Source organism: Salvelinus namaycush, chromosome 6 (genome assembly GCF_016432855.1).
Source record: "Salvelinus namaycush isolate Seneca chromosome 6, SaNama_1.0, whole genome shotgun sequence".
NCBI classification, from domain to species: Eukaryota; Metazoa; Chordata; class Actinopteri; order Salmoniformes; family Salmonidae; genus Salvelinus; species Salvelinus namaycush.
In genome coordinates this window covers 26,187,157-26,211,984 of record NC_052312.1, presented here as the reverse complement: position 1 = coordinate 26,211,984, position 24,828 = coordinate 26,187,157, and the positions used below count along the sequence as shown (strand labels likewise).

Below are 24,828 nucleotides of genomic sequence, written 5' to 3'. Positions count from 1 at the left end.
TGGTCTGAGGTGGAATTAAAGCTCTTTGTTTGACGTGACCGTCCACTTCCTGTTTCTGGAGCGCGCGAAAGAGGACATGGATTTGCCTTCTGTTTTGCTCTCGTTATGGACGACTAACATCTCCGTCTTAGATTTTATTTGATACATGTGACCATATCATCGTAAAGTATGTTTTTTCAATATAGTTTAATCAGATTATTTAAATTTTTTCGGGAGTTTTGCCGTGTTCCGTTCTCTGACTTTGTTGACGTTGGAGAGATCCGTAGCACTTGGCAAGTGCCCATGCTAAATGAAGAGGGAAATTTGCCGTTCCAGATCCAAACAACGACTGTTCTGGACAAAGGACACCTTGTCCAACATTCTGACGGAAGATCACCAAAAGTAAGAAACATTTTATGATGCTATTTCTAATATCTGTCGTGCATGTGAACTGGTCGTCGGCGCCCAAGTGTTTCTGGCTATTGTGGCTATGCTAATATAACGCTACATTTTGTTTTCGCTGTAAAACATTTAATAAATCGGAAATATTGTCTGGAATCACAAGATGCCTGTCTTTCAATTGCTGTACACTATGTATTTTTCAGAAATGTTTTATGATGAGTAATTAGGTATTTGACGTTGGTGTCTGTAAATATTATGGCTGCTTTCGGTGCAATTTCTGATTGTAGCTGAAATGTAAACTATGATTTATACCTGAAATATGCAAATGTTTCGAACAAAACATATGCTATACAATAAATATGTTATCAGACTGTCATCTGATGAAGTTGTTTCTTGGTTAGTGGCTATTTATATCTTTATTTGGTCGAATTTGTGATAGCTATTGATGGAGTAAAAAACTGATGGAGTAAGAAAAGTGGTGTCTTTTGCTAACGTGGTTAGCTAATAGATTTACATATTTTGTCTTCCCTGTAAAACATTTAAAAAATCGGACATGTTGGCTTGATTCACAAGATGTGTACCTTTCATATGCTGTATTGGACTTGTTAATGTGTGAAAGTTAAATATTTAAAAAATATATATTTTGAATTTCGCGCCCTGCACTTGAGCTGGATGTTGTCATAAGTGTACCGGTGTCGGGCTGCACCCCAAACAGGTTAACTAAGCTACTAACTAGGCTACTAAGCTACTAACTTTTTTGGATTGTGTTAGCTAACAGTAGCAAAGTTGACATATCGGTCTGATCTTTCTTGCTTGTAAAATTATCAGTGATATTGTAGCTATAGAGCAAATAATTTTAGTATTAACAACGTGCAGAAATCTATGTGTGTTTCTTTGGATAGGCTACTTAACTGGTGGGTGCATTACATGGGTGGCATGGTGCTAACTATGGTATTAGTGGCAAAGTTGTTTAGTTGTGCACTGGGGCTTCCCACTCCTCTTTCTATTCTGATTAGAGCCAGTTTTCACTGTTCAGTGAAGGGAGTAGTACACAGCGTTGTACGAGATCTTCAGTTTCTTGGCAATTTCTCGCATGGAATAGCCTTAATTTCTCAGAACAAGAATAGACTGATGAATTTCAGAAGAAAGTTCTTTGTTTCTGTCCATTTTGAGCCTATAATCGAACCCACAAATGCTGATGCTCCAGATACTCAACTAGTCTAAAGAAGGCCAGTTTTATTGCTTCTTTAATTAATCAGAACAACTGTTTTCAGCTGTGCTAACATAATTGCAAAAGGGTTTTCTAATGATCAATTAGCCTTTTAAAATGTATAAACTCGGATAAGCTAACACAACATGTCATTGGAACACAGGAATGGTTGTTGCTGACAATGGGCATCTGTACGCATATGAAGATATTTCGCAAAAAATCTGCCGTTTCCAGCTACAATAGTCATTCTGATCAATTTTATGTTGTTTTAATGGACAAAAAATTTGCTTTTCTTTCAAAAACAAGGACATTTCTAAGTGACCCCAAACTTTTGAACGGTAGTGTACACTAAGGCCTTGTTGTAATGGGAGAAAATGGTGACGGATACACATTTAGAAAGATCTCACTGATTTTGGTCACAGAATCACAGGTTCATTTAATTGTTGGGGTGTATCAGTCTATGTCACTGGTCGATCTCAGGGTTAATTTTATACCAGATTCTCTGATTAATTATGTGTGTTAATGCAGCTAGTCTGAGTGATTTATTACCCACTACCAGTTTATAAAGTGTCAGGTTTCTCTGTTTCCCTGCATCACTCAGTGTGCTCTCCTTAAACCAGTGTAGGCATGGAGGGTCTTCAAGATGCAATTAATCACCAATTGGCCGAGTTGGATACTGAGATGGTAAGATCTTTGTCAACGCATCTGAGGGCAAACGTTGGAGTGGAGAATATTAAAGACCTTGAATATGTTCAGCCGGAGGACATAAAATACCAATATAGCGCTGGGAATTGCTTCAGTCCTTCAACCAAAGAGGTGAGATCTTGATTGATAAATGTAACATATTTATGTAATTGTTATGAAAAAAGGTGCAATCTAGAACCTAAAATGGTTACTTGGCTGTCCCCATAGGAGAACCCTTTGAAGATCCTTTTTTGATTCCAGGTACATGTATAAGCCTTTTGGTTCCAGTTAGAACTCTTCTGGGTTCCATGTAGAACCCTCTGTGGAAAGGGTTCTACCTGGAACCAAAAAGGGTTCTACTATGGGGACAGCCAAAGAACCCTTTCGGAACCCCTTTTTCTAATAGTGTACACACAAGGTTAAAAAGTTTCTGTAAATAGTTAATTTGTTTACCATCCAAATAAGTGGCTTATGCTATGAGGGAGCGAGGCATATGCAATAAAAGGGACAGAAATAACAAAAGTACATAAAAGTACAAAAATATACAAATGTTTCTGTAAATTGTTTGTTTGTCCTCTTATGCTGGTATGGAGTGCAGCGCATAGCCTAACAGTTAAAAAATAAAACAATTATAGGATCTGTAACAATGGATAGGACACTTGTCCTCCTCCAAGCATCAGTGACCCCCAGGAACAGTGGCCTTTCCTTTTCACCAAGTTATGGGTCTGCGACCACTTCAATACCCTCACTGGCATCGTGATTGACAGTCACCTGACTCAAGCCTTCCTGAACAAGGTAAGAGAATTGTCAACTTTTTTAAAAGCCAAAAGACCAAGTTGAGGAGAGAGATCCAGTGCCTGTTGAATGAAATCAACGGTTACATCAGAGGAAATGACGATCTAACAGGCACTGCGGCCATTCTTTTGTTGATGACCCACTTCAAAGAGAAGGACGAATCTCTGTTCCTCTTGGCAGATGTAAGGAATAGTGCTTTTATACTTATAAAGTTTATATGATTAATGGTGTCTATTACACATGATTTGAATATTTTTAATATGTATGTTTGTCACGCCCTGACCTTAGAGAGCCTTTTTATGTATCTATTTGGTTTGGTCAGGGTGTGATTTGGGGTGGGCATTCTATGTTTTGTTTTCTATGATTTTGTGTTTCTATGTTTTGGCCGGGTATGGTTCTCAATCAGGGACAGCTGTCTATCGTTGTCTCTGATTGGGACCATACTTAGGTAGACCTTTTTCCCTCCTTTCGTTGTGGGTAGTTAACTTTGTTTGTGGCACTAATGCCCTGTAAGCTTCACGGTTGTTTTTCGTTCGTTGTTTTGTTGGCGACATTTTGAAACAAAAAGGGAAATGTACGCTCACCATGCTGCACCTTGGTCTTCTTCCAGCAACGGCCGTGACAATGTTTTGTGATTTTAGGTCACTGCAACTCGGGTTGATGTCGAGGCGCAAATTCCTTTGCCAGACACACCAAGGCTGATGTCACTTGATGTGTACTGGAGGCGAAGTCAGGTGCAGGAGAGCAGAGTGAAGTGAACAGGCGCACACTTTATTCCGGTAAAATATCAAAAGCACAAACAACGTGCCCAAAACACGGAACATAGACAAATGTCTGGTGCGTAACAAAAACACCAATAGACAAAATATACATAACACAAACAATCTTACACAAAGACATGATGGGGAACAGATGAATAAATACATGTAGATTGATTTGGGAATGAAAACCAGGTGTGCAGGGAACAAGACAAAACAAATGGATACATGAAAAATGGTGCGGCGATGGCTAGAGCCGACTTCGGCGGAAGTTGTGACAGCTGATCATCCTTGGTAATACACTAATTTGATTTAAGGGGGAACAGAAATATATAGTATTGTGGTACCTATCTAGAGATGTCTAGTAAGTATACACTAACACCCTTACTTTTGTGTATTTCAGGAAATACTTAATTGGGTTCCTCAAAATGGATGGTGTCGATCGAGGGGAGAGTGGTCTGTGTTTTGGACAGTGAGTCCATTTTTTGCTGCTGCCCTCTCTGAGCTCTTCAGCACTTTCTATGTTTTTAACATAGAATACCAAGAGTCGGCCTCTGCAACCTTGGAGCTGATACAGAGGTAAGCATTGAACATTCATTGATCCAACACTTACATTTAGCATTTGTTAGTTACATTGCAATGATATTTCTTATTGTTATTTTTTCAATGCCTCAACTGATTTAATATATTCTATGTTGGGTTCGAATAAACCCTGAAGGAACCAAATGCACAGGGAAAGCAGAAGTGAGCCGGAACACCGGAAAGGTTGTTCAGAGGGAGCCATTGCCAATTAACCCACATGTTACTCGCTTTCTCGCAGACCTGAAGGAGTTTGAGTGGAAAAACTCCAACATGTAAGTACACAAACACACACCTGATGAACACAAACTTTATTTGTCAGTTGTCATCTGCCTTTTTAACCCAGCGAGTAATTGCAATCGCTCTTTCTATTCTTTCTATTTCCATGTCTGTCCTAGTTGACGTATCAGAGCTAAGGAGGATCAGAGTTTCAAAGATTGGGGTGATAATCTGTACGCCACCGAGACTTGTTTGCGTCTCTCTTTCTCTCAGAAATCCTGCCATGCGGGTTGGATCAGCAAATGGACTGCTTTGCGCCATTCCGGAGCCTGCGTTGGCTTGTGGAAGCGTGCTTCTCTGGCTCCAGTCAAGCCCTGCTCACTCCTCTCTATCCATACTTCTCTCAGCCACTTTCTCTCTCGATCTCTTTCTCGTTTCTCTCTCAAAGACAGGCAGGCAAGCAGTTGTTGTTAGTTTTTTTTGTAAACATTTTTCCCTGTTCAACTGTTGTTTTCCTAATTTTCATTGATCTGTTTAGATTTATTTATTTTTCTTACATAATCCTGTATTTTCAAGAATGACCTATTCTGATGTCTTGGTGTATGGTGAAGTACATTATTGGCCAGTGTTTGTCAGTGTTCTTATCACTGTATCTCTGTCTTTGTTTCTCTCTCTCTCTTTCTCACCCCAACTATCTGGAGTTGTAATGTTGCTCTTTTCAAATGTTGTTCTTTGTGGTTAAAGTGCAATTCATGTGAAATTCATGTTATGAATTTGAATAAATATATATATATATATATTTGTACACGTATTGTTTTTCTTGCAATATTACATTTCAGGGAGCTGCCTTCTAAAGACAACCTGCAAGGCTGCTTAGTACTGTAAAATAATTGTATATTACTGTAGGTATTTCCCTGTAGATTTACAGCATTATACTGGCACCACAGTTGCCAGTTTAATACTGTAATTTTGCTTTACAGCAGTCATGCTGTAATATAGTTCACAGTATGATTTTTCTTACTGTAAAACATATTACAGCATCCCTGCTGTTACAGTATAATGCTGTAAATATTCAGGGAAAGGTTTTACAGTGTAGACATATACATGTCAATTTTTCCATTGTCTGGGGTCTTTTTGTTCCTATATCATTGACAGCGATTATAGTTATTTCGTTTTCATTTTATCTATTTATTATTTCCTTTCCCAGATGTCCATTTAAAATCCCTTTTGGGGGGAGCCTTTTAGGATCAATGATAATTTAAAAATAAAAAGGGTATTAACTAATCTGGTTTAAAACTTAAAATAAAACTATAAAAACCTTTTCATATAGAAATAAGTTTGGGAGATGTAGGAGTGGTTTTGTTTACTCAGGAATTGGATCATAGGGCAGGGGGAGGAGAGTAAAGGAGGAACAATGGGTACAGTGCATTTGGAAAGTATTCAGACCCCTTGACTTTTTCCACATTTTGTTTTGTTACAGCCTTATCCTAAAATGTATTGAAAAAAATACCCCATAATGACAACGCAAAAACAGGTTTTTAGAAATTATTGCTAATTTACTAAAAATAAAAAACTTTATCACATTTACATAAGTATTCAGACCCTTTCTTGGAGCACCTTTAGCAGGGATTACAGCCTCGAGTCTTCTTGAGTATGGCGCTGCAAGCTTGGCACGCCTGTATTTGGGAGTTTCTCCCATTCTTCTCTGAAGATCCTCTCAAGCTCTCTCAGGTTGGATGGGAAGCGTTGCTGCACAGCTATTTTCTGGTCTCTCCAGAGATGTTTGATTGGGTTCAAGTCCGGGCTCTGGCTCGGCCACTCAAGGACATTCAGAGACTTGTCCCGAAGCCACTCCTGCGTTGTCTTGGCTGTGTGCTTAGGGCCGTTGTCCTGTTGGAATGTGAACCTTCGCCCCAGTAAAAACATCCCCACATCATGATACTGCCACAAACATGCTTCACCGTAGGGATGGTAGCAGATTTCCTCCAGACCTGACGCTTGGCATTCAGGCCAAAGAGTTCAAGCTTGGTTTCATCAGACCAGGGAATCTTGTTTCTCATGCTCTGGGAGTCCTTTGGGTGCCTCTTGGCAAAATCCAAGCTGGCTGTCATCTGCCTTTTACTGAGGAGTGGCTTTTGTCTAGCCACTCCCATGAAGGCCTGTTTGGTGAAGTGCTGCAGAGATGGTTGACCTTCTGGAAGGTTCTCCCATCTCCACAGAGGAACTCTGGAGCTCTGTCAGAGTGACCATCGGGTTCTTGGTCATCTCCTTGACGAAGGCCCTTCTCCCCCGATTGCTCAGCTGGACGGCCAGCTCTAGGAAGTCTTGGTTGTTCCACACTTCTTCCATTTAAGAATGATGGCCATTGTGTTCTTTGTGACTTTCAATGCTGCAGACATTTTTTGGTACCCTTCCCCAGATCTGTGCCTCGACACAATCCTGTCTCGGAGTTCTAAGGACAATTCCTTCGACCTCATGGCTTGGTTTTTGCTCTGACCTGCACTGTCAACTGTGGGACCTTATATAGACAGGCGTGTGCCTTTTCAAATCATGTCCAATCAATTGAATTTACCACAGGTGGACTCCAAGTTGTAGAAACATCTCAAGGATGATCAATGGAAACAGGATGCACCTGAGCTCAATTTCGAATCTCATAGCAATGGGTCTGATTACTTATGTAAATAAAGTATTTCTGTTTATTTTTAATACATTTGCAAACATTTCTAAAAACACGGTTTTCAGTTTGCCATTATGGGGTATTGTGTGTAGATTGCTGAGGATTTTTATTTATTTAATACATTTTAGAATAAGGCTGTAACGTAACAAAATGTGGAAAAAGTCAAGTTGTGAATACTTTCCAAAGGCACTGTAACCATTGATTACAATCCCGTGAACATACCCATCTCCTGACCACTGTGCTCGAGCTCAGCACCATCTCCTGTTTACCAAACTGATACCCGCTCACGTGTGCAAGGAGAGGTGACAACAAGAGAGAGGAGGAGAGGAAAGGAAAGGAGAAGGAGGGGCCAGTGAAAGAGAGAGAGAGAGCAACCTGGTCTCAGAGCATTTCGTATTATTCTGTACCTCAATCCGAGACACTCCATTTTGCATGATATGTTATGTTTGGTATTGTTACATGAGAGAAATGGTTACTGAAGCAAAAACTCAAATGTTGCGAGTACGAATCTCATCATCGACAACTTTAGCATTTTAGCTAATTAGCAACTTTTCAACTACTTACTTCTTTTTAGCTAATTTGCAACTAATTAGCATGTTAGCTAACCCTTCCCCTAACCCTAACCCTTTAACCTAACCTTAACCCTTTAACCTAACTCCTAAACGTAACCCTAACCCTTACCCTCAACCCCTAGCCAAGCTAACGTTAGCCACCTACTTTTTGCAAATTCTTAACATATTGTACATTTTGCAATTTGTAATATATTGTATGTTTTGAAAATTCATAACATATAATACGAACTGTAATTCGTAACATTTAATACGAAATGGGTGATGGCAATCCACAAAATAATACATAGGCCTACAATACGAAACTTAACATAAATGGAGTGTCTCGGGTTTGCATACAGAATAATATGAAATGCTCTGAGACCAGGTTGGAGAGAGAGACAGCATTACGACACCACTGGAGAGACGTGGAACAGTGATAATAAACGATAACGGCTAGGCTTACTAACTGGGTTAATACAGATGATTACATCATAAACATTGCGCATGCAGACACAAGGCACTAGAGCGCATGCAGTGACCGGTTGCGCAATTGAGAGTGAGAAACTGGGTTAGAACAAATGGAGGAGAGGAAGAAGAAAGGGATGTACAATGGTTTACCTCGTCTGTAGACACTATCAGCCTCAAACTAATGTAGACACGCACAGAGGGGAGGAAAGAAAGGGGTGAAGGAGGAAGAGAGAGGGAGGAGAGAATGGCACAGACACATAGACAGTGGTGAACAATCGGTGGACGAAGCCTAGCTAAAGAAACAGAAGGAGGGGACAGGAGGTCGGATAAAAGGGATAAACTATGTTCTTTTTTATTTAAAGATGGGGAGTGAAAGAGGGAGTGTTCGCCCTCGGCGTCATAACGCATCCACGGATTAGCCCAAGCCAAACGCTCCACCGCCCGTCCATGGCGTAAAGACTGGGGTACATAAATATATCTGAAATAATTAAATAATTCGCTGTGGCGAGAAGAGCGTCAGCCGCAGTGTGTCTCTCCTTGCACCACGTAACTGCAGCCGAAACAGAGACGAGGACAGGGAGGACGGAGAGAGAGAGAACAAGCCATCCCTTTCCTAAAAGAACCAAGGAGAGAGGAAACGCGACAGGCAGACAACAATGGGAATATAGGTCTATATATACCTAACCCATCTGTGAGCAACCAGCACAGCGGAGGTTTTTGTGGTGTTTTTAGCGGTTAGCTATAAAGGAGCCCGGGGATTCGGTGTTGCAGCGGCCGTGCTGAAGAACAGCACATGTCAACACGTTCAAGCTCCACATCTCCATCCCCGCCCTGCGCGGATCGCAGATCCGTCTGCAACGGCAGCGCCAGGCAGGTTACCGAATAACGGAGCCGTTAACGGAACCGGGGATCAGTGATGAGAAGGACTCAGATCAATGGTTTTATGATATGAGCCTTTGGAAACTAATCAATTAATGAATGACTTATCATCGATGAGAAAGGACCAATCAAACAACTGATTTTATGGATTCATGTTGTTGACATTTTCGGAATGATCCCCATAACCAGCGCTCGGAATAAGCCTGCTTTATCGGTGTGATGTGCTTTATCTAAGGATCCATAGGCTATGGGCTCTATTCATGACATAAATATATACATAAATACAACATTTAGGCTGATGACTTAGTAGTAGTCTTAACAACCCATGCGTTTCTTCCTATCTCTATCGATAGATACATGGACAATTAGGCCTACCCGTTAGATCTATTGCGTTTGTCTTTGCATAAAAATATGTTTCGGTTAATTTAAAAACGAGTGAAGCAACCGTTTTTTCCTCCCTCTGCTGTATTGAGACGTTAGGCAGCAGGCAGGCAGTCACAAGCAACACACACACCATCCGTCCCTCTCTGGACTGCACCTCTCCATCTCTATCCCTCCCTCCTTCCTCCCTCCTCTATCCCCCCTCCTCTAATCCTCCCCATCCCCCTGTTCCATTCCCAGATTATCCATTTTTATTAATTTGTTTACGTATTAGCTCTATAAAGGATTAAAAATTGTTCACCCTATCTCAATCCTATACGCCTCTCCTTCACTAGCATCTCATCGGCGCATCCAGACACACAGACACACAAACTTGACATACACACCGGACCGCTCGCCAATACAACACAGCAGCGATGGAGACCACCAAACTGCCCCCGACCAGCCCGTCCTCCCCGACCACCGGGTTCTCGGTACCTTCAGCAGAGAAGGTGGATGGGTTTCCCCGGCGCTCGATGCGTAGAGCCCGGCAGAGGCGCTCCCACTCCTCGTCCCAGTTCCGCTACCAGAGCTCCCAGGTCGAGCTAACGCCACTGCCGCTGCTCAAAGGTGGGTCCTCTGCTTTCTCCTCAATGTCTATTCTATGTAGTAGACCTTTTGTAGTACGCTACTATTTTTTGTCTTTTCATGTGTGTTTTATCTGTCTTATCTTATCCTATGTTTATAGTAGGCCTGCCTTTGCTCAAAGATGGGTCCAATACCTGCTTATCAAGGTCTATTCTATGTAGTGTGGCCTGTAATATGATTTAGGTTGCAGCCTATTTCCTTGATAGCCTATTTCCTCAATAGTGTACTTTTGACCAGGGCCCAAAGGCGTGTCCTACATCTCCATCAACTTCGATTCTATCTTTTTTTATACAGCCTAGGCCTATTCCTGAAAGGTGGATAGCCTACCCCTCCCTCATCAATGCTTATTCTATGTAATAGGCCTATTGATCAAATGTAGTGCACTAAATAGGGAATAGGATGTCAACGTAGTGCATTACATATGGAATAAGTAGTGCACTACAGTACATCAACGACATTTATTCTACTGATTTGATTTAGTCATTTAAAATCATAAGCCTATCAACGTGCATGGTATAGTCCATGAGGCCGTGCTGCATGTAGGCTAATAGACAGTATATACAATTACACTACATGGCCAAAAGTATGTGGACACCAGTTCAAATTAGTGGATTCGGCTATTTCAGCCACACTCGTTGCTGACAGGTGTATAAAATCGAGCAGACAGCCATGCAATCTCCACAGCCAAACATTGACAGTAGAATGGCCTGTACTGAAGAGCTCAGTGACTTTCAACATGGCACTGTCCATAGGATGCCACCTTTCCAACAAGTCAGTTTGTCAAATTTCTGCCCTGCTAGAGCTGCCCTGGTCAACTGTAAGTGCTGTTATTGTGAAGTGGAAACGTCTAGGCGCAACAACGGCTCTGCCATGAAGTGGTAGGCCATACAAGCTCACAAAACGGGACCGCTGAGTGCTGAAGCGCATAGTGCTTAAAAATCGTCTGTCCTCGGTTGCAACACTCACTACTGAGTTCCAAATTGCCTCTGGAAGCAACATCAGCAAAAGAAATGTTAGTCGGGAGCTTCTTGCACACAAGCCTAAGGTCACCATGCACAATGCCAAGCGTCGGCTGGAGTAGTGTAAGCTCGCCGCCATTGGACTCTGGAACAGTAGAAACGCGTTCTTTGGAATGATGAATCACACTTCAACATCAGGCAGTCCGATGGACAAATCTGTGTTTGGCGTATGCCAGGAGAACGTTACTTGCCCGAATGCATAGTGCCAACTGTAAAGTTTGGTGGAGGAGGAATAATGGTCTGTGGCTGTTTTTCATGGTTCAGGTTAGGCCCCTTAGTTCCAATGAAGAAAAATCTTAATGCTACAGCATACAATGCCATTCTAGACGACACTATGCTTCCAACTTTGTGGCAACAGTTTGGGGAAGGCCTTTTCCTGTTTCAGCATGACAATGCCCCCGTGCACAAAGCGAGGTCTATACAGAAATGGTTTGTTGAGATCAGTGTGGAAGAACTTGACTGGCCTGCATAGAGCCCTGTCCTCAACCCCATCAAACACATTTGGGATGAATTGGAATGCTGACTGCGAGCCAGGCCTAATCGCCCAACATCAGTGCCAGAGCTCACTAATGCTCGTGACTGTATGGAAGCAAGTCCCTGCAGAAATGTTCCAACATCTAGTGGAAAGCCTTCCCAGAAAAGCGCAGGCTGTTGTAGCAGTTGTAGCAGACCAACTCCATAGTAATGCCTATGTTTTTGGAATGAGATGTTCGACGAGCAGGTGTCCACATACGTTGGGCCATGTAGTGTATGTTTGATGTAGGCTAATCAAGTAATTTCTAATCATTATCAAAGTGGATGAATCTAGAACAGAGCATCCCATAATGCAGGGGTTCCCAAACCTTTTTGGCCCATGACTCAATTTTGTTATCAACATTTATTTGTAACCCCACCATGTAAAAGGAAGTAATTTAATCAATGGCCAATGTTTACTTTTTTAATTGGGGATATGACAGTCTATTACAGATCAGTCTGACAGTACTTTTGACAGTATTTTAATCTGAAGGAAGGATGATTTGTAGTGATTGAAATCAGAATCAGAAAGGTATTATGAAGTGAAGAAGATCATCAGGCAATAATTTTGTATTGTCTTCTGTGTAGAAAAGAACATCATCATTGTATTCATAAAGTATCTCAGAGTAGGAGTGCTGATATAGGAGCAGTTTTGTCTTTTAATGAATAATGAATAAGATTACAGGGGACCTGATCCTACATAACCACTTCTACTCTGAGAAGCTTTGTGAGTACACATGCAACAATACAGTAAAATAAATAAGTATTTGTCCTCCAGACCTCCACATCTCCCCCAAACAGGCTGTTAGCTTGGCACTCATACCCAGCTTTGATGTCCTCCCCTCAGGCTACAGCATCAGCCTGCCTCCCTGGTCATGGGTCTCCACGCTTTAGCTAACACGCTAACGATGCTAAGGTCACATTTTCACCCACAGGGAGACTTTCCTCCTCTCCTCTCCCCTCTCCTCTTCCCTCCTCTTCTCTCCCCTTTTTAGTTTTATTATGTATTATTTTACCTTTATTTGACTAGGAAGTTGAGGCAGAGAATCTGTTTATCAAGAGTTAATTCGACCCAAGAGTTATTGCGACCCAAATGGCAATCTATTCCCTTTGTAGTGCATTACTTTTGACCAGAGCCCTATGGTCAATAGTAGTGCACTACATAGGAAATACGCTGCCATTTGAAACACAGCCAGTGAACCTATAACAGAGGCCTGGTCGTATTTCTAGAACATTATAACATTATTCATACAGATTATTTACTGAATCCAATTCAATTCTGAATCAATTACAAGCAAATTAAATACAGCGTTTTTTAAAAGTTTTTGCCCTACTGTAGCGCTACACACCTATTTCAACTAATCAACTCATCATCAAACCTTTGATAAGTGGAATCAGGTGTGTTAGTGCTTGGGCAAAAACTAAAATGTACACCCCTTCGGGTCCCCAAAACCAGGATTAGGAAAAACTGGAATACAACAATCAATTAAAATACAGTTGGATAATTGATAGAATATGCAGACGATGCACAACTTATGTATGAAGGGCACACAGTTAGAATCCAGAGGCATAAGGGGGCTCTGTCTGTGTGTGTGAGTGTGTGTGTGTGTGTGTGTGTGTGTGTGTGTGTGTTTGTGTGTGAGCTCTGAGCGCTGAAGCCGTTGGCAGAGCCTTGCTCCCTAAGATAGACCAGATAGTTTATCTCGTGATCGCCCTGCTTCACACGCACGCACGCACGCACAAACACACACAAACACACACACACACACAATTATACCCTTGCAAATCGTACTTTAAAAGAGCCAATAGTGTACTTTTAGGGGACAAAGTAGTATCTTTCTTACATATAGTCTACAGGTACAAAAGCGTAACTTTAGAAAAGGTACAAATGTGCCTTTTCAGGGTATCACCACAGTGACAAAAAAGTTTTTTCATTTTAAGTGACAAAGACATACCTGTTCTCTATACCAATTCCTCAAATGTACACACCTCTCTGTCATTCAACTTCTGACACCAATGTAGCAAATTCAAGGGTAGCCCTGACTGGGACTTGAACCTGGGTCCAGCAACTGTCAAGCCAACACCTTAACCATTATGCCACAAAGTCCATACCGCATGGCAGTGTTGTGTTAAGGTCACTATGTTATCCATTACAGCTCTTTAGTGTGACATGCTCTTATGTAAGCCTCTATAAAGACTTCAGAAGTGGCAGCAGACATGCTCTAACTTTAACTAACTTAACTATAGACTTTTTAAACTGGCACAACACTTCCACTCATCAGTGGCAAAAAATACTAACTGAAAGCCACACACCCACTAAGCCACGCCTCCAATATAAGCCTGGCACAGGTGTATTCATTATTGTACCTTATGTTGGGTACAAATATGTACCTTTCTTCAATACATTGTCAATTTGTAGCTTTTCTGCTAAGCAAAGGTACAGATTAGTGCCACCAAGAATTGTTTTTAATATCTGTGTTTTTGCATGTACTGTACATTGAGTGATTTATTGTTTGATTGATCTTATGCTACACAAAGATAAATACAAAAAATGATAACTAATTAAACATTTTTTGCACCTGTTACTGAAATGGTTGTTCCAGTTTAAATTACTCAGGTAGTCTCCTCACACTGTTTCTAATGCTGGCAGCCATTATAAATGCAAGTTGCGGGTGAATACAGATTTCAACTGTTGGATAAACTAACACTGGCTGGATTCCAATAGGAACTACTCAACACTTTGCAAGCCAGCATAATGTGACTTGCAGGTAGGGTTTCAAAATGCTGGTAAATTTCCCTTGTTTTCAAGAAATCCCGGTTTGAAGATTCCTGGAAATCCTTCAAACATGTTTTAAACTTGGGAATTTTGGGAGACTTACCAGAATTTTGCAAATTTACTTGCAGGCCCGATGTGGCCTGTAAACCATGAGTTTCAGGCCACTGTATTAGGATAAAGCTAGGTCTCAAAATAAGGCCTTATGAGATATGTAATGTATTGTGATAAAGACTTAAGAACTCATTTGATGAAGGCCACAGGACTAAAAATGAATTAATTCAACAACCATGTTTCTTTCACTAAAGGTCATGAACAGTCAAAATCATGTTTCTCATGAAATTGGATGATATTTGGATGAAACCAGAACAAGGTATGATGACCAAAGTATGAACAAGTACTGTTGCTCCTGCATAAATAAAGTTTGATCATAAATTTACTGGTCCCCTCCCTCATGTCAAACTCTTGGATTCAGGAGGCGGTATTATTAAAGGGAATGGCTGATATCACCCTAATTCACTTTTTAATACACCAATGGTAACATTATATTCTCTTACCTAATAAAAAAAAACTGTGCCTTGTAACCAACATCGGAGAAGGCATGTTTGCAGAGTTGCGGGGTTTACAGCCAGATAGCTACTCTACTGGTGCCAATATTTGACTGTAGGGTGTCAGCAAATATAATTAAAAGTGTACACTATTCATCTATGGCAAAGATATTTATATGATTCCCTTTCATCTGTGTCTGGTGTTAGCTGGTTACTTCAGCCAGCATGGAACAAAAGGAGTGGAAGGGTTGTTCAAAACTATGATGCAGTTGTCACATCCGTCTGTGCTGCTGTGAACCGCAACACAAGAGACATGCCAAATCGGAGATGTGTAAAATACAGTTGAAGTCGGAAGTTTACATATACCTTAGCCAAATACATTTAAACAAAATTTTTCACAATTCCTGACATTTAATCCTAGTAAAAATTCCCTGTCTTAGGTCAGTTAGGATCACCACTTTATTTTAAGAATGTGAAATGTCAGAATAATAGTAGAGAGAATGATTTATTTCAGCTTCTATTTCTTTCATCACATTCCCAGTGGGTCAGAAGTTTACATACACTCAATTAGTATTTGGTAGCATTGCCTTTAAATTGTTTAACTTGGGTCAAACGTTTCAGGTAGCCTTTCACAAGCTTCCCACAATAAGTTGGGTGAATTTTGGCCCATTCCTCCTGACAGAGCTGGTGTAACTGAGTCAGGTTTGTAGGCTTCCTTGCTCTCGCACACTTTTTCTATTGGAATGAGATCAGGGCTTTGTGATGGCCACTCCAATACCTTGACTTTGTTGTCCTTAAGCCATTTTGCCACAACTTTGGAAGTATGCTTGGGGTCATTGTCCATTTGGAAAACCCATTTGCGACCAAGCTTTAACTTCCTGACTGATGTCTTGAGATGTTGCTTCAATATATCCACATCATTTCCCTGCCATCTATTTTGTGAAGTGCAACAGTCCCTCCTGCAGCAAAGAACCCCCACAAGATGATGCTGCCACCCCTGTACTTCACGGTTGGGAGGGTGTTCTTCAACCCCCGCCGTAAAAAAGCCTCCCCTTTTTCCTCCAAACATAACGATGGTCATTATGGCCAAACAGTTCTATTTTTCTTTCATCAGACCAGAGGACATTTCTCCAAAAAGTACGATCTTTGTCCCCATGTGCAGTAGCAAACCGTAGTCTTTTTTATGATGGTTTTGGAGCAGTGGCCTCTTCCTTGCTGAGCGGCCTTTCAGGTTATGTCGATATAGAACTCGTTTTACTGTGGATATAGATACTTTTGTACCTGTTTCCTCCAGTATCTTCACAAGGTCATTTGCTGTTGTTCTGGGATTGATTTGCACTTTTCCCACCAAAGTACGTTCATCGCTAGGAGACAGAACACGTCTCCTTCCTGAGCGGTATGACGGCTGCGTGGTCCCATGGTGTTTATATTAGCATACTATTGTTTGTACAGATGAGCGTGGTACCTTCAGGCATTTGGAAATTGCTCCCAAGGATGAACCAGACTTGTGGAGGTCTACCATTTTGGCTTATTTCTTTTGATTATCCCATGATGTCAAGCAAAGAGGCACTGAGTTTGAAGGTAGGCCTTGAAATACATCCACAGGTACACCTCCAATTGACTCAAATTATGTCAATTAACATATCAGAAGCTTCTAAAGCCATGACATCATTTTCTGGAGTTTTCCAAGCTGTTTAAAGGCACAGTCATTGATGAAATTTCTATGTATTTTGAGCTTTGTGTGTCAGCAAATTTGCTTGAGATGATTTTACTCTAACCAGTTGTGTGAAGTACTTAAGTAAACCTACTGTAAAGTACTACTTAAGTAGTTTTTTGGGGTATATTTTTGACAACCTTTACTTCACTACATTCCTTAAGAAAATGATGTACTTTTTACTCCATACATTTTCCCTGACACCCAAACATACTCGTTACATTTGGAATACTTAGCAGGACAGGAAATTCTTCAATTCCCTCACTTATCAAGAGAACATCTCTGGTCATCCCTACTGCCTCTGATCTGGCGGACTTACTAAACACAAATGCTTTGTTTGCAAATTATGTCTGAGTGTTGGAGTGTGCCCCTGTAAATAAAATAGTTTTTTCCCCCTCATCAATCTTCACACAATACCCCATAATGACAAAACAAATACAGGGTTTTAGAAATGTTTGCAAACATATTAGAAATAAAAATTTGATATCACATTTACATAACTATTCAGACCCTTAAAACCTCTACCACTTCTCTCTCCCGGATCCGGGATCCTCCTCATCAAAAAAGCTGACTAGCATAGCCTTGCCTAACGGGACAGGGATATCATATAATATAATTTTCATGAAATCACAAGTCCAATACAGCAAATGAAAGATAAACATCTTGTGAATCCAGCCATCATTACCGATTTTTTTAATGTTTTACAGCGAAAACACAATATGTATTTCTATTAGCTAACCACAATAGCCAAACACACAACCACATATTTTCACCATGTTTCCACCGCATAGGTAGCTTTCACAAAACCGACAAAATAGAGATAAAATTAGTCACTAACCAAGAAACAACTTCATCAGATGACAGTCTTATAACATGTTATACAATACATTTATGTTTTGTTCGAAAATGTGCATATTTGAGGTATAAATCATAGTTTTACATTGCAGCTACCATAAAAAAATAGCACCAAAGCAGCCAGAATAATTACAGAGAGCAACGTGAAATACAGAAATACTCATCATAAAACATTTATGAAAAATACATGGTGTACAGCAAATGAAAGATAAACATCTTGTGAATCCAGACAATATTTCCGATTTTTTAAGTGTTTTACAGCGAAAACACAATATATATTTCTATTAGCTCACTACAGTAGCCAAACACACAACGCAATTTACTCCCCGCAAAAAAATAGCTTGCACAAAACCGACAAAATAGAGATAAAATGAATCACTAACCTTGAACAAATTCATCAGATGACAGTCTTATAACATCATGTTATACAATACAATTATGTTTTGTTCGAAAATGTGCATATTTATAGCTACAAATCCTGGTTATACATTGTGAATACGTAGCATCGATTCACCAGAATCTCCGGAGATATTTTGGACACTCACCTAATCTGACCAAAGAACTCATCATAAACTTTACATAAAAATACTTGTTGTATGGCAAATGAAAGATACACTGGTTCTTAATGCAACCGCAGTGTTAGATTTTTTAAAATAACTTTACCATAACATACAGCTTGCGTTATTATTGTGAGACAGCGCAGTGTGTAAACTTACATTTTGTGTCACCACCAAAAAAAATAATGCATATTTTTTTGGTTTGTATTATCTTTTACCAGATCTAATGTGTTATATTCTCCTACATTAATTTCACATTTCCACAAACTTCTAAGTCTTTCCTTTCAAATTGTATGAAGAATATGCATATCCTTGCTTCAGGTCCTGAACTACAGGCAGTTAGATTTGGGGATGTCATTTTAGGCAAAAATAGAAAAAAAGATCCTTAAATTAACTCAGTACTTTGTTGAAGCACCTTCGGCAGCGATTACGACCTTGAGTCTTCTTGGGTATGATGCAACATGCTTGGCACACATGTATTTGGGGAGTTTCTCCCATTCTTCTCTGCAGATCCTCTCAAGCTCTGTCAGGTTGGACGGGGAGCGTCGCTACACAGCTATTTTCAGGTCTCTCCAGAGATGTTCGATTGGGTTCAAGTCCGGGCTCTGGTTGGGCCACTCAAGGACATTCAGAGACTTTTACCGAAGCCACTCCTGTGTTTTCTTGGCTGTGTGCTTATGGTCGTTGTCCTGTTGGAAGATGACATTTTGCCCCAGTCGGAGGTCCTGAGCGCTCTGGAGCAGGTTTTCATCAAGGATCTCTCAGTACTTTGCTCCGTTCATCTTTCCTTTGATCCTAACTAGTCTTCCAGTCCCTGCTGCTGAAAAACATCCCCACAGCATGATGCTGTCACCACCATGCTTCACAGTAGGGATGGTGCCACGTTTCCTCCAGATGTGACGCTTGGCATTCAGCCCAAAGAGTTCAATCTTGATTTTCATCAGACCAGAGAATCTTGTCCTTTAGGTGCCTTTTGGCAAACTCCAAGCGGGCTGTCATGTGACTTTTACTGAGGAGTGGCTTCCGTCTGGCCACTCTACAATAAAGACCTGATTGGTGGAGTGCTGCAGAGATGGTTGTCATTCTGAAAGGTTCTCCCATCTTCACAGAGGAACTGCAGCTCTGTCAGACAGTGGATGATCCTCAGAGGAGGAAGGGGAGGACCATCCTCCGCAGTGAATTTCATAAAAATGTCAATTGTAAAACATTTAAAAAGTTAATCATTTTTAAATTAAAATATGCTAAATATAATCACGTCACCAAAAAGTTGATTAAAAAATACTATTTTGCAAAGAAGGTCTACAGTAGCCTTCTCACCCCCTTCCATAGACTTACACAGTAATTATGTGACAGGACGTCCTCCAGCCTATCAGAGTTCTTGCAGCAACTGACATGTTGCCCACCCAATCAAAGGATCAGAGAATTAATCTAGTACTGAAAGCATAAGCTACAGCTAGCTAGCACTGCAGTCTCTAAAATGTGGTGAGTAGTTGACTCAAAGAGAGAGAAAGACAATAGTTGAACAGTTTTGAATAAATTAATTTCTTCTTAAATGAGGAAGCAAGAGTGTCATTTTCTTCCACTTTCAGTTTTACTTACTTAACTAGTAAATGCAGCTGGTTAGTTTAGCCTACTGAAACACCCTGCTCAAATAGGGATGCTATGTTAGCTTGCTGGCTATGACTTTCTAACACAACACTGGAACTCTTCCAAGTCAAGGTAAGCTTTTGGTATTACTAATTTATTGCCACTGAGGCCCGCCGGTGTAACTGCTTACTGACTGTACACTGTAACCTTACTGCATGATTGTTTATTAATACGTTACTTCTATTAGCTATACTGACTATGATCTTACTTTAGCTAATATGGTGACAACGATGTAGGCTGTGTGTAGCGTATTAGCTTGGAAAGGTTTCTTCGCCTGGTCCCATACAGCTGATGTGTTGTGCATTGAAGTCCACAAGCGAAGGGAAGAGGTGAAAGGAGGAGAGATGCAAGAAGGAATACAACTTGGCTGCTATGAAAGTGAACTATGTCTACACTTGATCAGGGGTGCATTCATTCCGCCGATTCTGTTAAAAAAAAGTTTCTTAAACGGAAGCAAACGGAACAAAACGGGGATAAACATACCTGAATTTGTCTAATAGAAACTCTCGTTTGCAACTGTTGGACTAATGATTACACACTATCAGCTAGATGCAGGCAAGAGTGTGCAAGGCGGTATTGAATGTCACTGTCTGTCCATCTGTGCACCTACGTTGTAAACTTTCATTCATAGGCTAGGTGGTAGCAACCTCTTGATGGGTATAGGTAAAATTTGAGTATCATGTAGTAGCCTAAACCTATTGCTGTTACATTGAACTGGGTGAATGGAATATGAATGAGAGTAATCCAATATGCTGTACTAGAAAAAAGGCTATGCTCATTAAAATTAAATCGTCCTCCCTCATCTTAAACAAGACTGACCGCCACTGCTGTCCGAATGACCCTCAGGTTCTTGGTCACCTCCCTGACCAAGGCCCTTCTCTCCAGACTGCTCAGTTTGGCCAGGCGGCCAGCTCTAGGAAGAGTCTTTCCATTTAAGAATGATGCAGGCCGCTGTGTTCTTGATGACCTTCAATGCTGCAGAATTGTTTTGGTACCCTTCCCCAGATCTGTGCCTCGACACAATCCTGTCTCGGAGCTCTACGGACAATTCCTTCAAACTAATGGCTTGATTTCTGCTCTGTCAACTGTGGGATCTTATTTAGACAGGTGTGTGCCTTTCCAAATCATGTCCAATCAATTGAATTTACCACAGGTGATCTCCAATCAAGTTCTAGAAACATCTCAAGGATATTCAATGGAAACAGGATGCACCTGAGCTCAATTTTGAGGCTCATAACAATGGGTCTGAATACTTATGTAAATATATATTTCTGTTTTTTGTTTTTAATATATTTGCAGGAAAAAAAAGTGGAACAGGAGTGAAGGTTGCTGATAATGGGCCTCTGTTTCCAGTTACAATAGTAATTTACAACATTAACAATGTCTACACTGTATTTCTGATCAATTTGATGTTATTTTAATGGACAAAAATTTAGATTTTCTTTCAATAACAAGGACATATCTAAGTGACCCCAAACTTTTGAACGGTAGTGTATATTTGACGATTTTCAGGTGGTTGTCTTACGAATTGTATTGCATTCAGCTTCTTGTATTTCGCCTCTTGTATTAGCTATATAGACAGTGGTGTATTATGTTAGTATTGTGAAAGGCAAATGTATTCAGTGTGAAGTCTAGTGATTCATACATACATGTAAATGGAGCTAAAAACTTTTGTTTGTGTGTGTGTGTGTGTGTGTGTGTGTGTGTGTGTGTGTGTGTGTGTGTGTGTGTGTGTGTGTGTGTGTGTGTGTGTGTGTGTGTGTGTGTGTTTGTGTGTTTGTGTGTGTGTGTGTTTGTGTGTGTGTAGAAGAGCTGTATAAATCCATGTTATTGATTCATTCTGAATCTGAACGTATGATCCAAATTATGAACTGAACTGTATCCATATGTGTTGTCTGCTGTAATTATTGCTTGATTTACATTGTATTTATGTCGTTATGCAAGGGGGGTTGTCCAAAAATAACACCCCTCCCCACCGATAAAAATATTTTTACATGACCCTCACCTTGTACTGAAAAATAATTGCACACCCTCTACCCTCAGAATTAACTCTAAATAATGTTCACGGCCACAAATAACAATAACTGTAGCGACCCTGTGTTTATAAACATGGATATCAAATTTGCCACTTCAGCATGCTTTTCATGGCACACTTGATGCCACGTAGGGCTATGGGCCAGAAGGTTGAGGGTTTGCCGAACCACCACGGGCCAGCTCACCCTCCCTGCCTGTTTCAATACACTATGTTCAGAGCAGACAATAATCAGCTAGGGGGAAATCAGATTTTCACCATTTTGATGCTATATTTTTTATTATATAAAATATATGCAACACATTTCCAACCAACAGTTTTCTGTGCCAATGCACCACACAACCAATAAGCAAAGCAAACCGGCTTCAGGCGCTTCAATATCATGGCTTGCGATTTCAACACCACAATCAAAAAGAGACTCTAACCACATTTCCATCCACAGTTTTTATGCGAGTAAAGTCATACCGTATAAACAAAAAATCAAGACAGCTGTGATGGAAATAGGAGGTTTCGGTACAATTTAATAAATGCCGACAGATAATTAATTTGTTCGGAATTGTGAGATTTTTTTGTGTCTGTAAAATTAACTATGCAAGAAACGGTGGTGGAAACACCTTTATGGAAACACATTTTATGCTAAAATATCGCATCAAGCTCTTTAATTATTTGTTACTTTTATTTTTTATTTTTTTTATTTTTTTACTTATCTATTTTTAACTTAACACTTATTTTTCTTAAAACTGCATTGTTGTTTAAAGCCTTGTAAGTAAGCATGTCACTGTAAGGTCTACACCTGTTGAAAACTCTAGACCATCTTTACTCCAGACAGAGAGATGCTTACAAAGCTCTCCCTCGCCCTCCATTTGGCAAATCTGACCATAACTCTATCCTCCTGATTACTTCTTACAAGCAAAAACTAAAGCAGGAAGTACCAGTGACTCGCTCAATACGGAATAGGTCAGATGATGCAGATGCTAAGCTACAGGACTGTTTTGCTAGCACAGACTGGAATATGTTCCGGGATTCTTCTGATGGCATTGAGGAGTACACCACATCAGTCACTGGCTTCCTCAATAAGTGCATCGATGACGTTGTCCCCACAGTGACTGTACATACCTACCCCAACCAGAAGCCATGGATTACAGGCAACATCCGCACTGAGCTAAAGGGTAGAGCTGCCACTTTCAAGGAGCGGGACTCTAACCCGGACGCTTTAAGAAATCCTGCTGTGTCCGCTGACGAACCATCAAACAGGCAAAGCGGCAGTACAGGACTAAGATTGAATCCTACCACACCGGCTTTGATGCTCGTCGGATGTGGCAGGGCTTGCAAACTATTACGGACTACAAAGGGAATCACAGCCGAGAGCTGCCCACTTCTATGCACGCTTCAAGGCAAGCAACACTGAAGCATGCATGAGAGCACCAGCTGTTCTGGACGACTGTGTGATTATGCTTTCCATAGCCGATGTAAGACCTTCAAACAGGTCAACATTCACAAGGCCGCAGGGCCAGACGGATTACCAGGATGTGTACTCCGAGCATGTGTGGACCAACTGGCAAGTGTCTTCACTGACATTTTCAACTTGTCTGTGACCGAGTCTGTAATACAAACATGTTTCAAGCAGACCACCATAGTCCCTGTGCCCAATAACACCAAGGTAACCTGCCTAAATGACTACCAGCCCGTAGCACTCACGTCCGTAGCCATGAAGTGCTTTGAAAGGCTGGTCATGGCTCACATCAACACCATTATCCCAGTAACCCTAGACCTACTCCAATTTGCATACCGTCCCAACAGATCCACAGATGATGCAATCTCTATTTCACTCCACACTGCCCTTTGCCAACTAGACAAAACGAACACCTACGTGAGAATGCTATTCATTGACTACAGCTCAGCATTCAAAACCATAGTGCCCTCAAAGCTCATCAACACCTCCCTCTGCAACTGGATCCTGGACTTCCTGACGGGTCGCACCCAGGTGGTAAGGGTAGGTAAACACACATCTGTCATGCTGATCCTCAACACGGGGGCCCCTCAGGGGTGCGTGCTAAGTCCTCTCCTGTACTCCCTGTTCACCCATGACTGCATGGCCAAGCACGACTCCAACACCATCAATCTGTTTGCACACGACACAATAGTGGTAGGCCTGATCACCGACAACTATCAGGCCTACCTGACAGCCTATAGGGAGGAGGTCAGAGACCTGGCAGTGTGGTGCCAGGATAACAACCTGTCCCTCAACGTGATGAAGACAAACAAGATGATCGTGGACCACAGGAAAAGGAGGGCCGAACAATCCCCCATTCTCATCGACTGTGCTGTCATGGAGCAGGTTGAGAGCTTCATATTCCTTGGTGTCCACATCACCAACAAACTGTCATGAGGGAACGACAACACCTATTCCCCCTCAGGACACTGAAAACATTTGGCATGGGTCCTCAGATACTCAAAAAGTTGTACAGCAGCACCATCAAGAGCATCCTGACTGGTTGCATCACCGCCTGGTATGGCAACTGCTTGGCCTCTGACTGCAAGGCACTACAGAGGGTAGTGTGTACGGCCCAGTACATCACTGGGGTCAAGCTTCCTGCCATCCGGGACCTCTATACCAGGCTGTGTCACAGGAAGGCCCCAAGAATTGCCAAAGACTCCAGCCACCCTAGTCATAGACTGTTCTCTCTGCTACTGCATGGCAAGCGGTACCGGAGCACCAAGTCTAGGTCCAAAAGGCTTCTTAACATCTTCGACACCCAAACCATAAGACTCCTGAACAGCTAACCGAATGGCTACCTGGACTATTTGCATTGACCACCCCCCCCCCCATTTTTACGCTGCTGCTACTCTTTGTTTATTATCTATGCATAGTCACTTTCCCTCTACCTACATCTACATATTACCTCAACTAACCTGTGTTATTTTTCTATTTTTGTCTTTTTTTTTCTTCTTCAGTTTATT

General features: G+C 41.2%; 1 protein-coding gene across 1 annotated transcript in view; it reads left to right on the top strand.

Annotated features, from left to right (window-relative positions):
- Positions 1-9,998: 9,998 nt before the first annotated feature.
- LOC120049306 (serine/threonine-protein phosphatase 2A 56 kDa regulatory subunit beta isoform-like) overlaps positions 9,999-24,828 on the top strand; it is a 43,491-nt gene continuing 28,661 nt past the window's right edge. The window contains exon 1 of the mRNA XM_038995556.1: positions 9,999-10,191. Coding sequence (XP_038851484.1) covers positions 9,999-10,191 — 193 coding nt within the window. The remainder of the gene's footprint in view (positions 10,192-24,828) is intronic.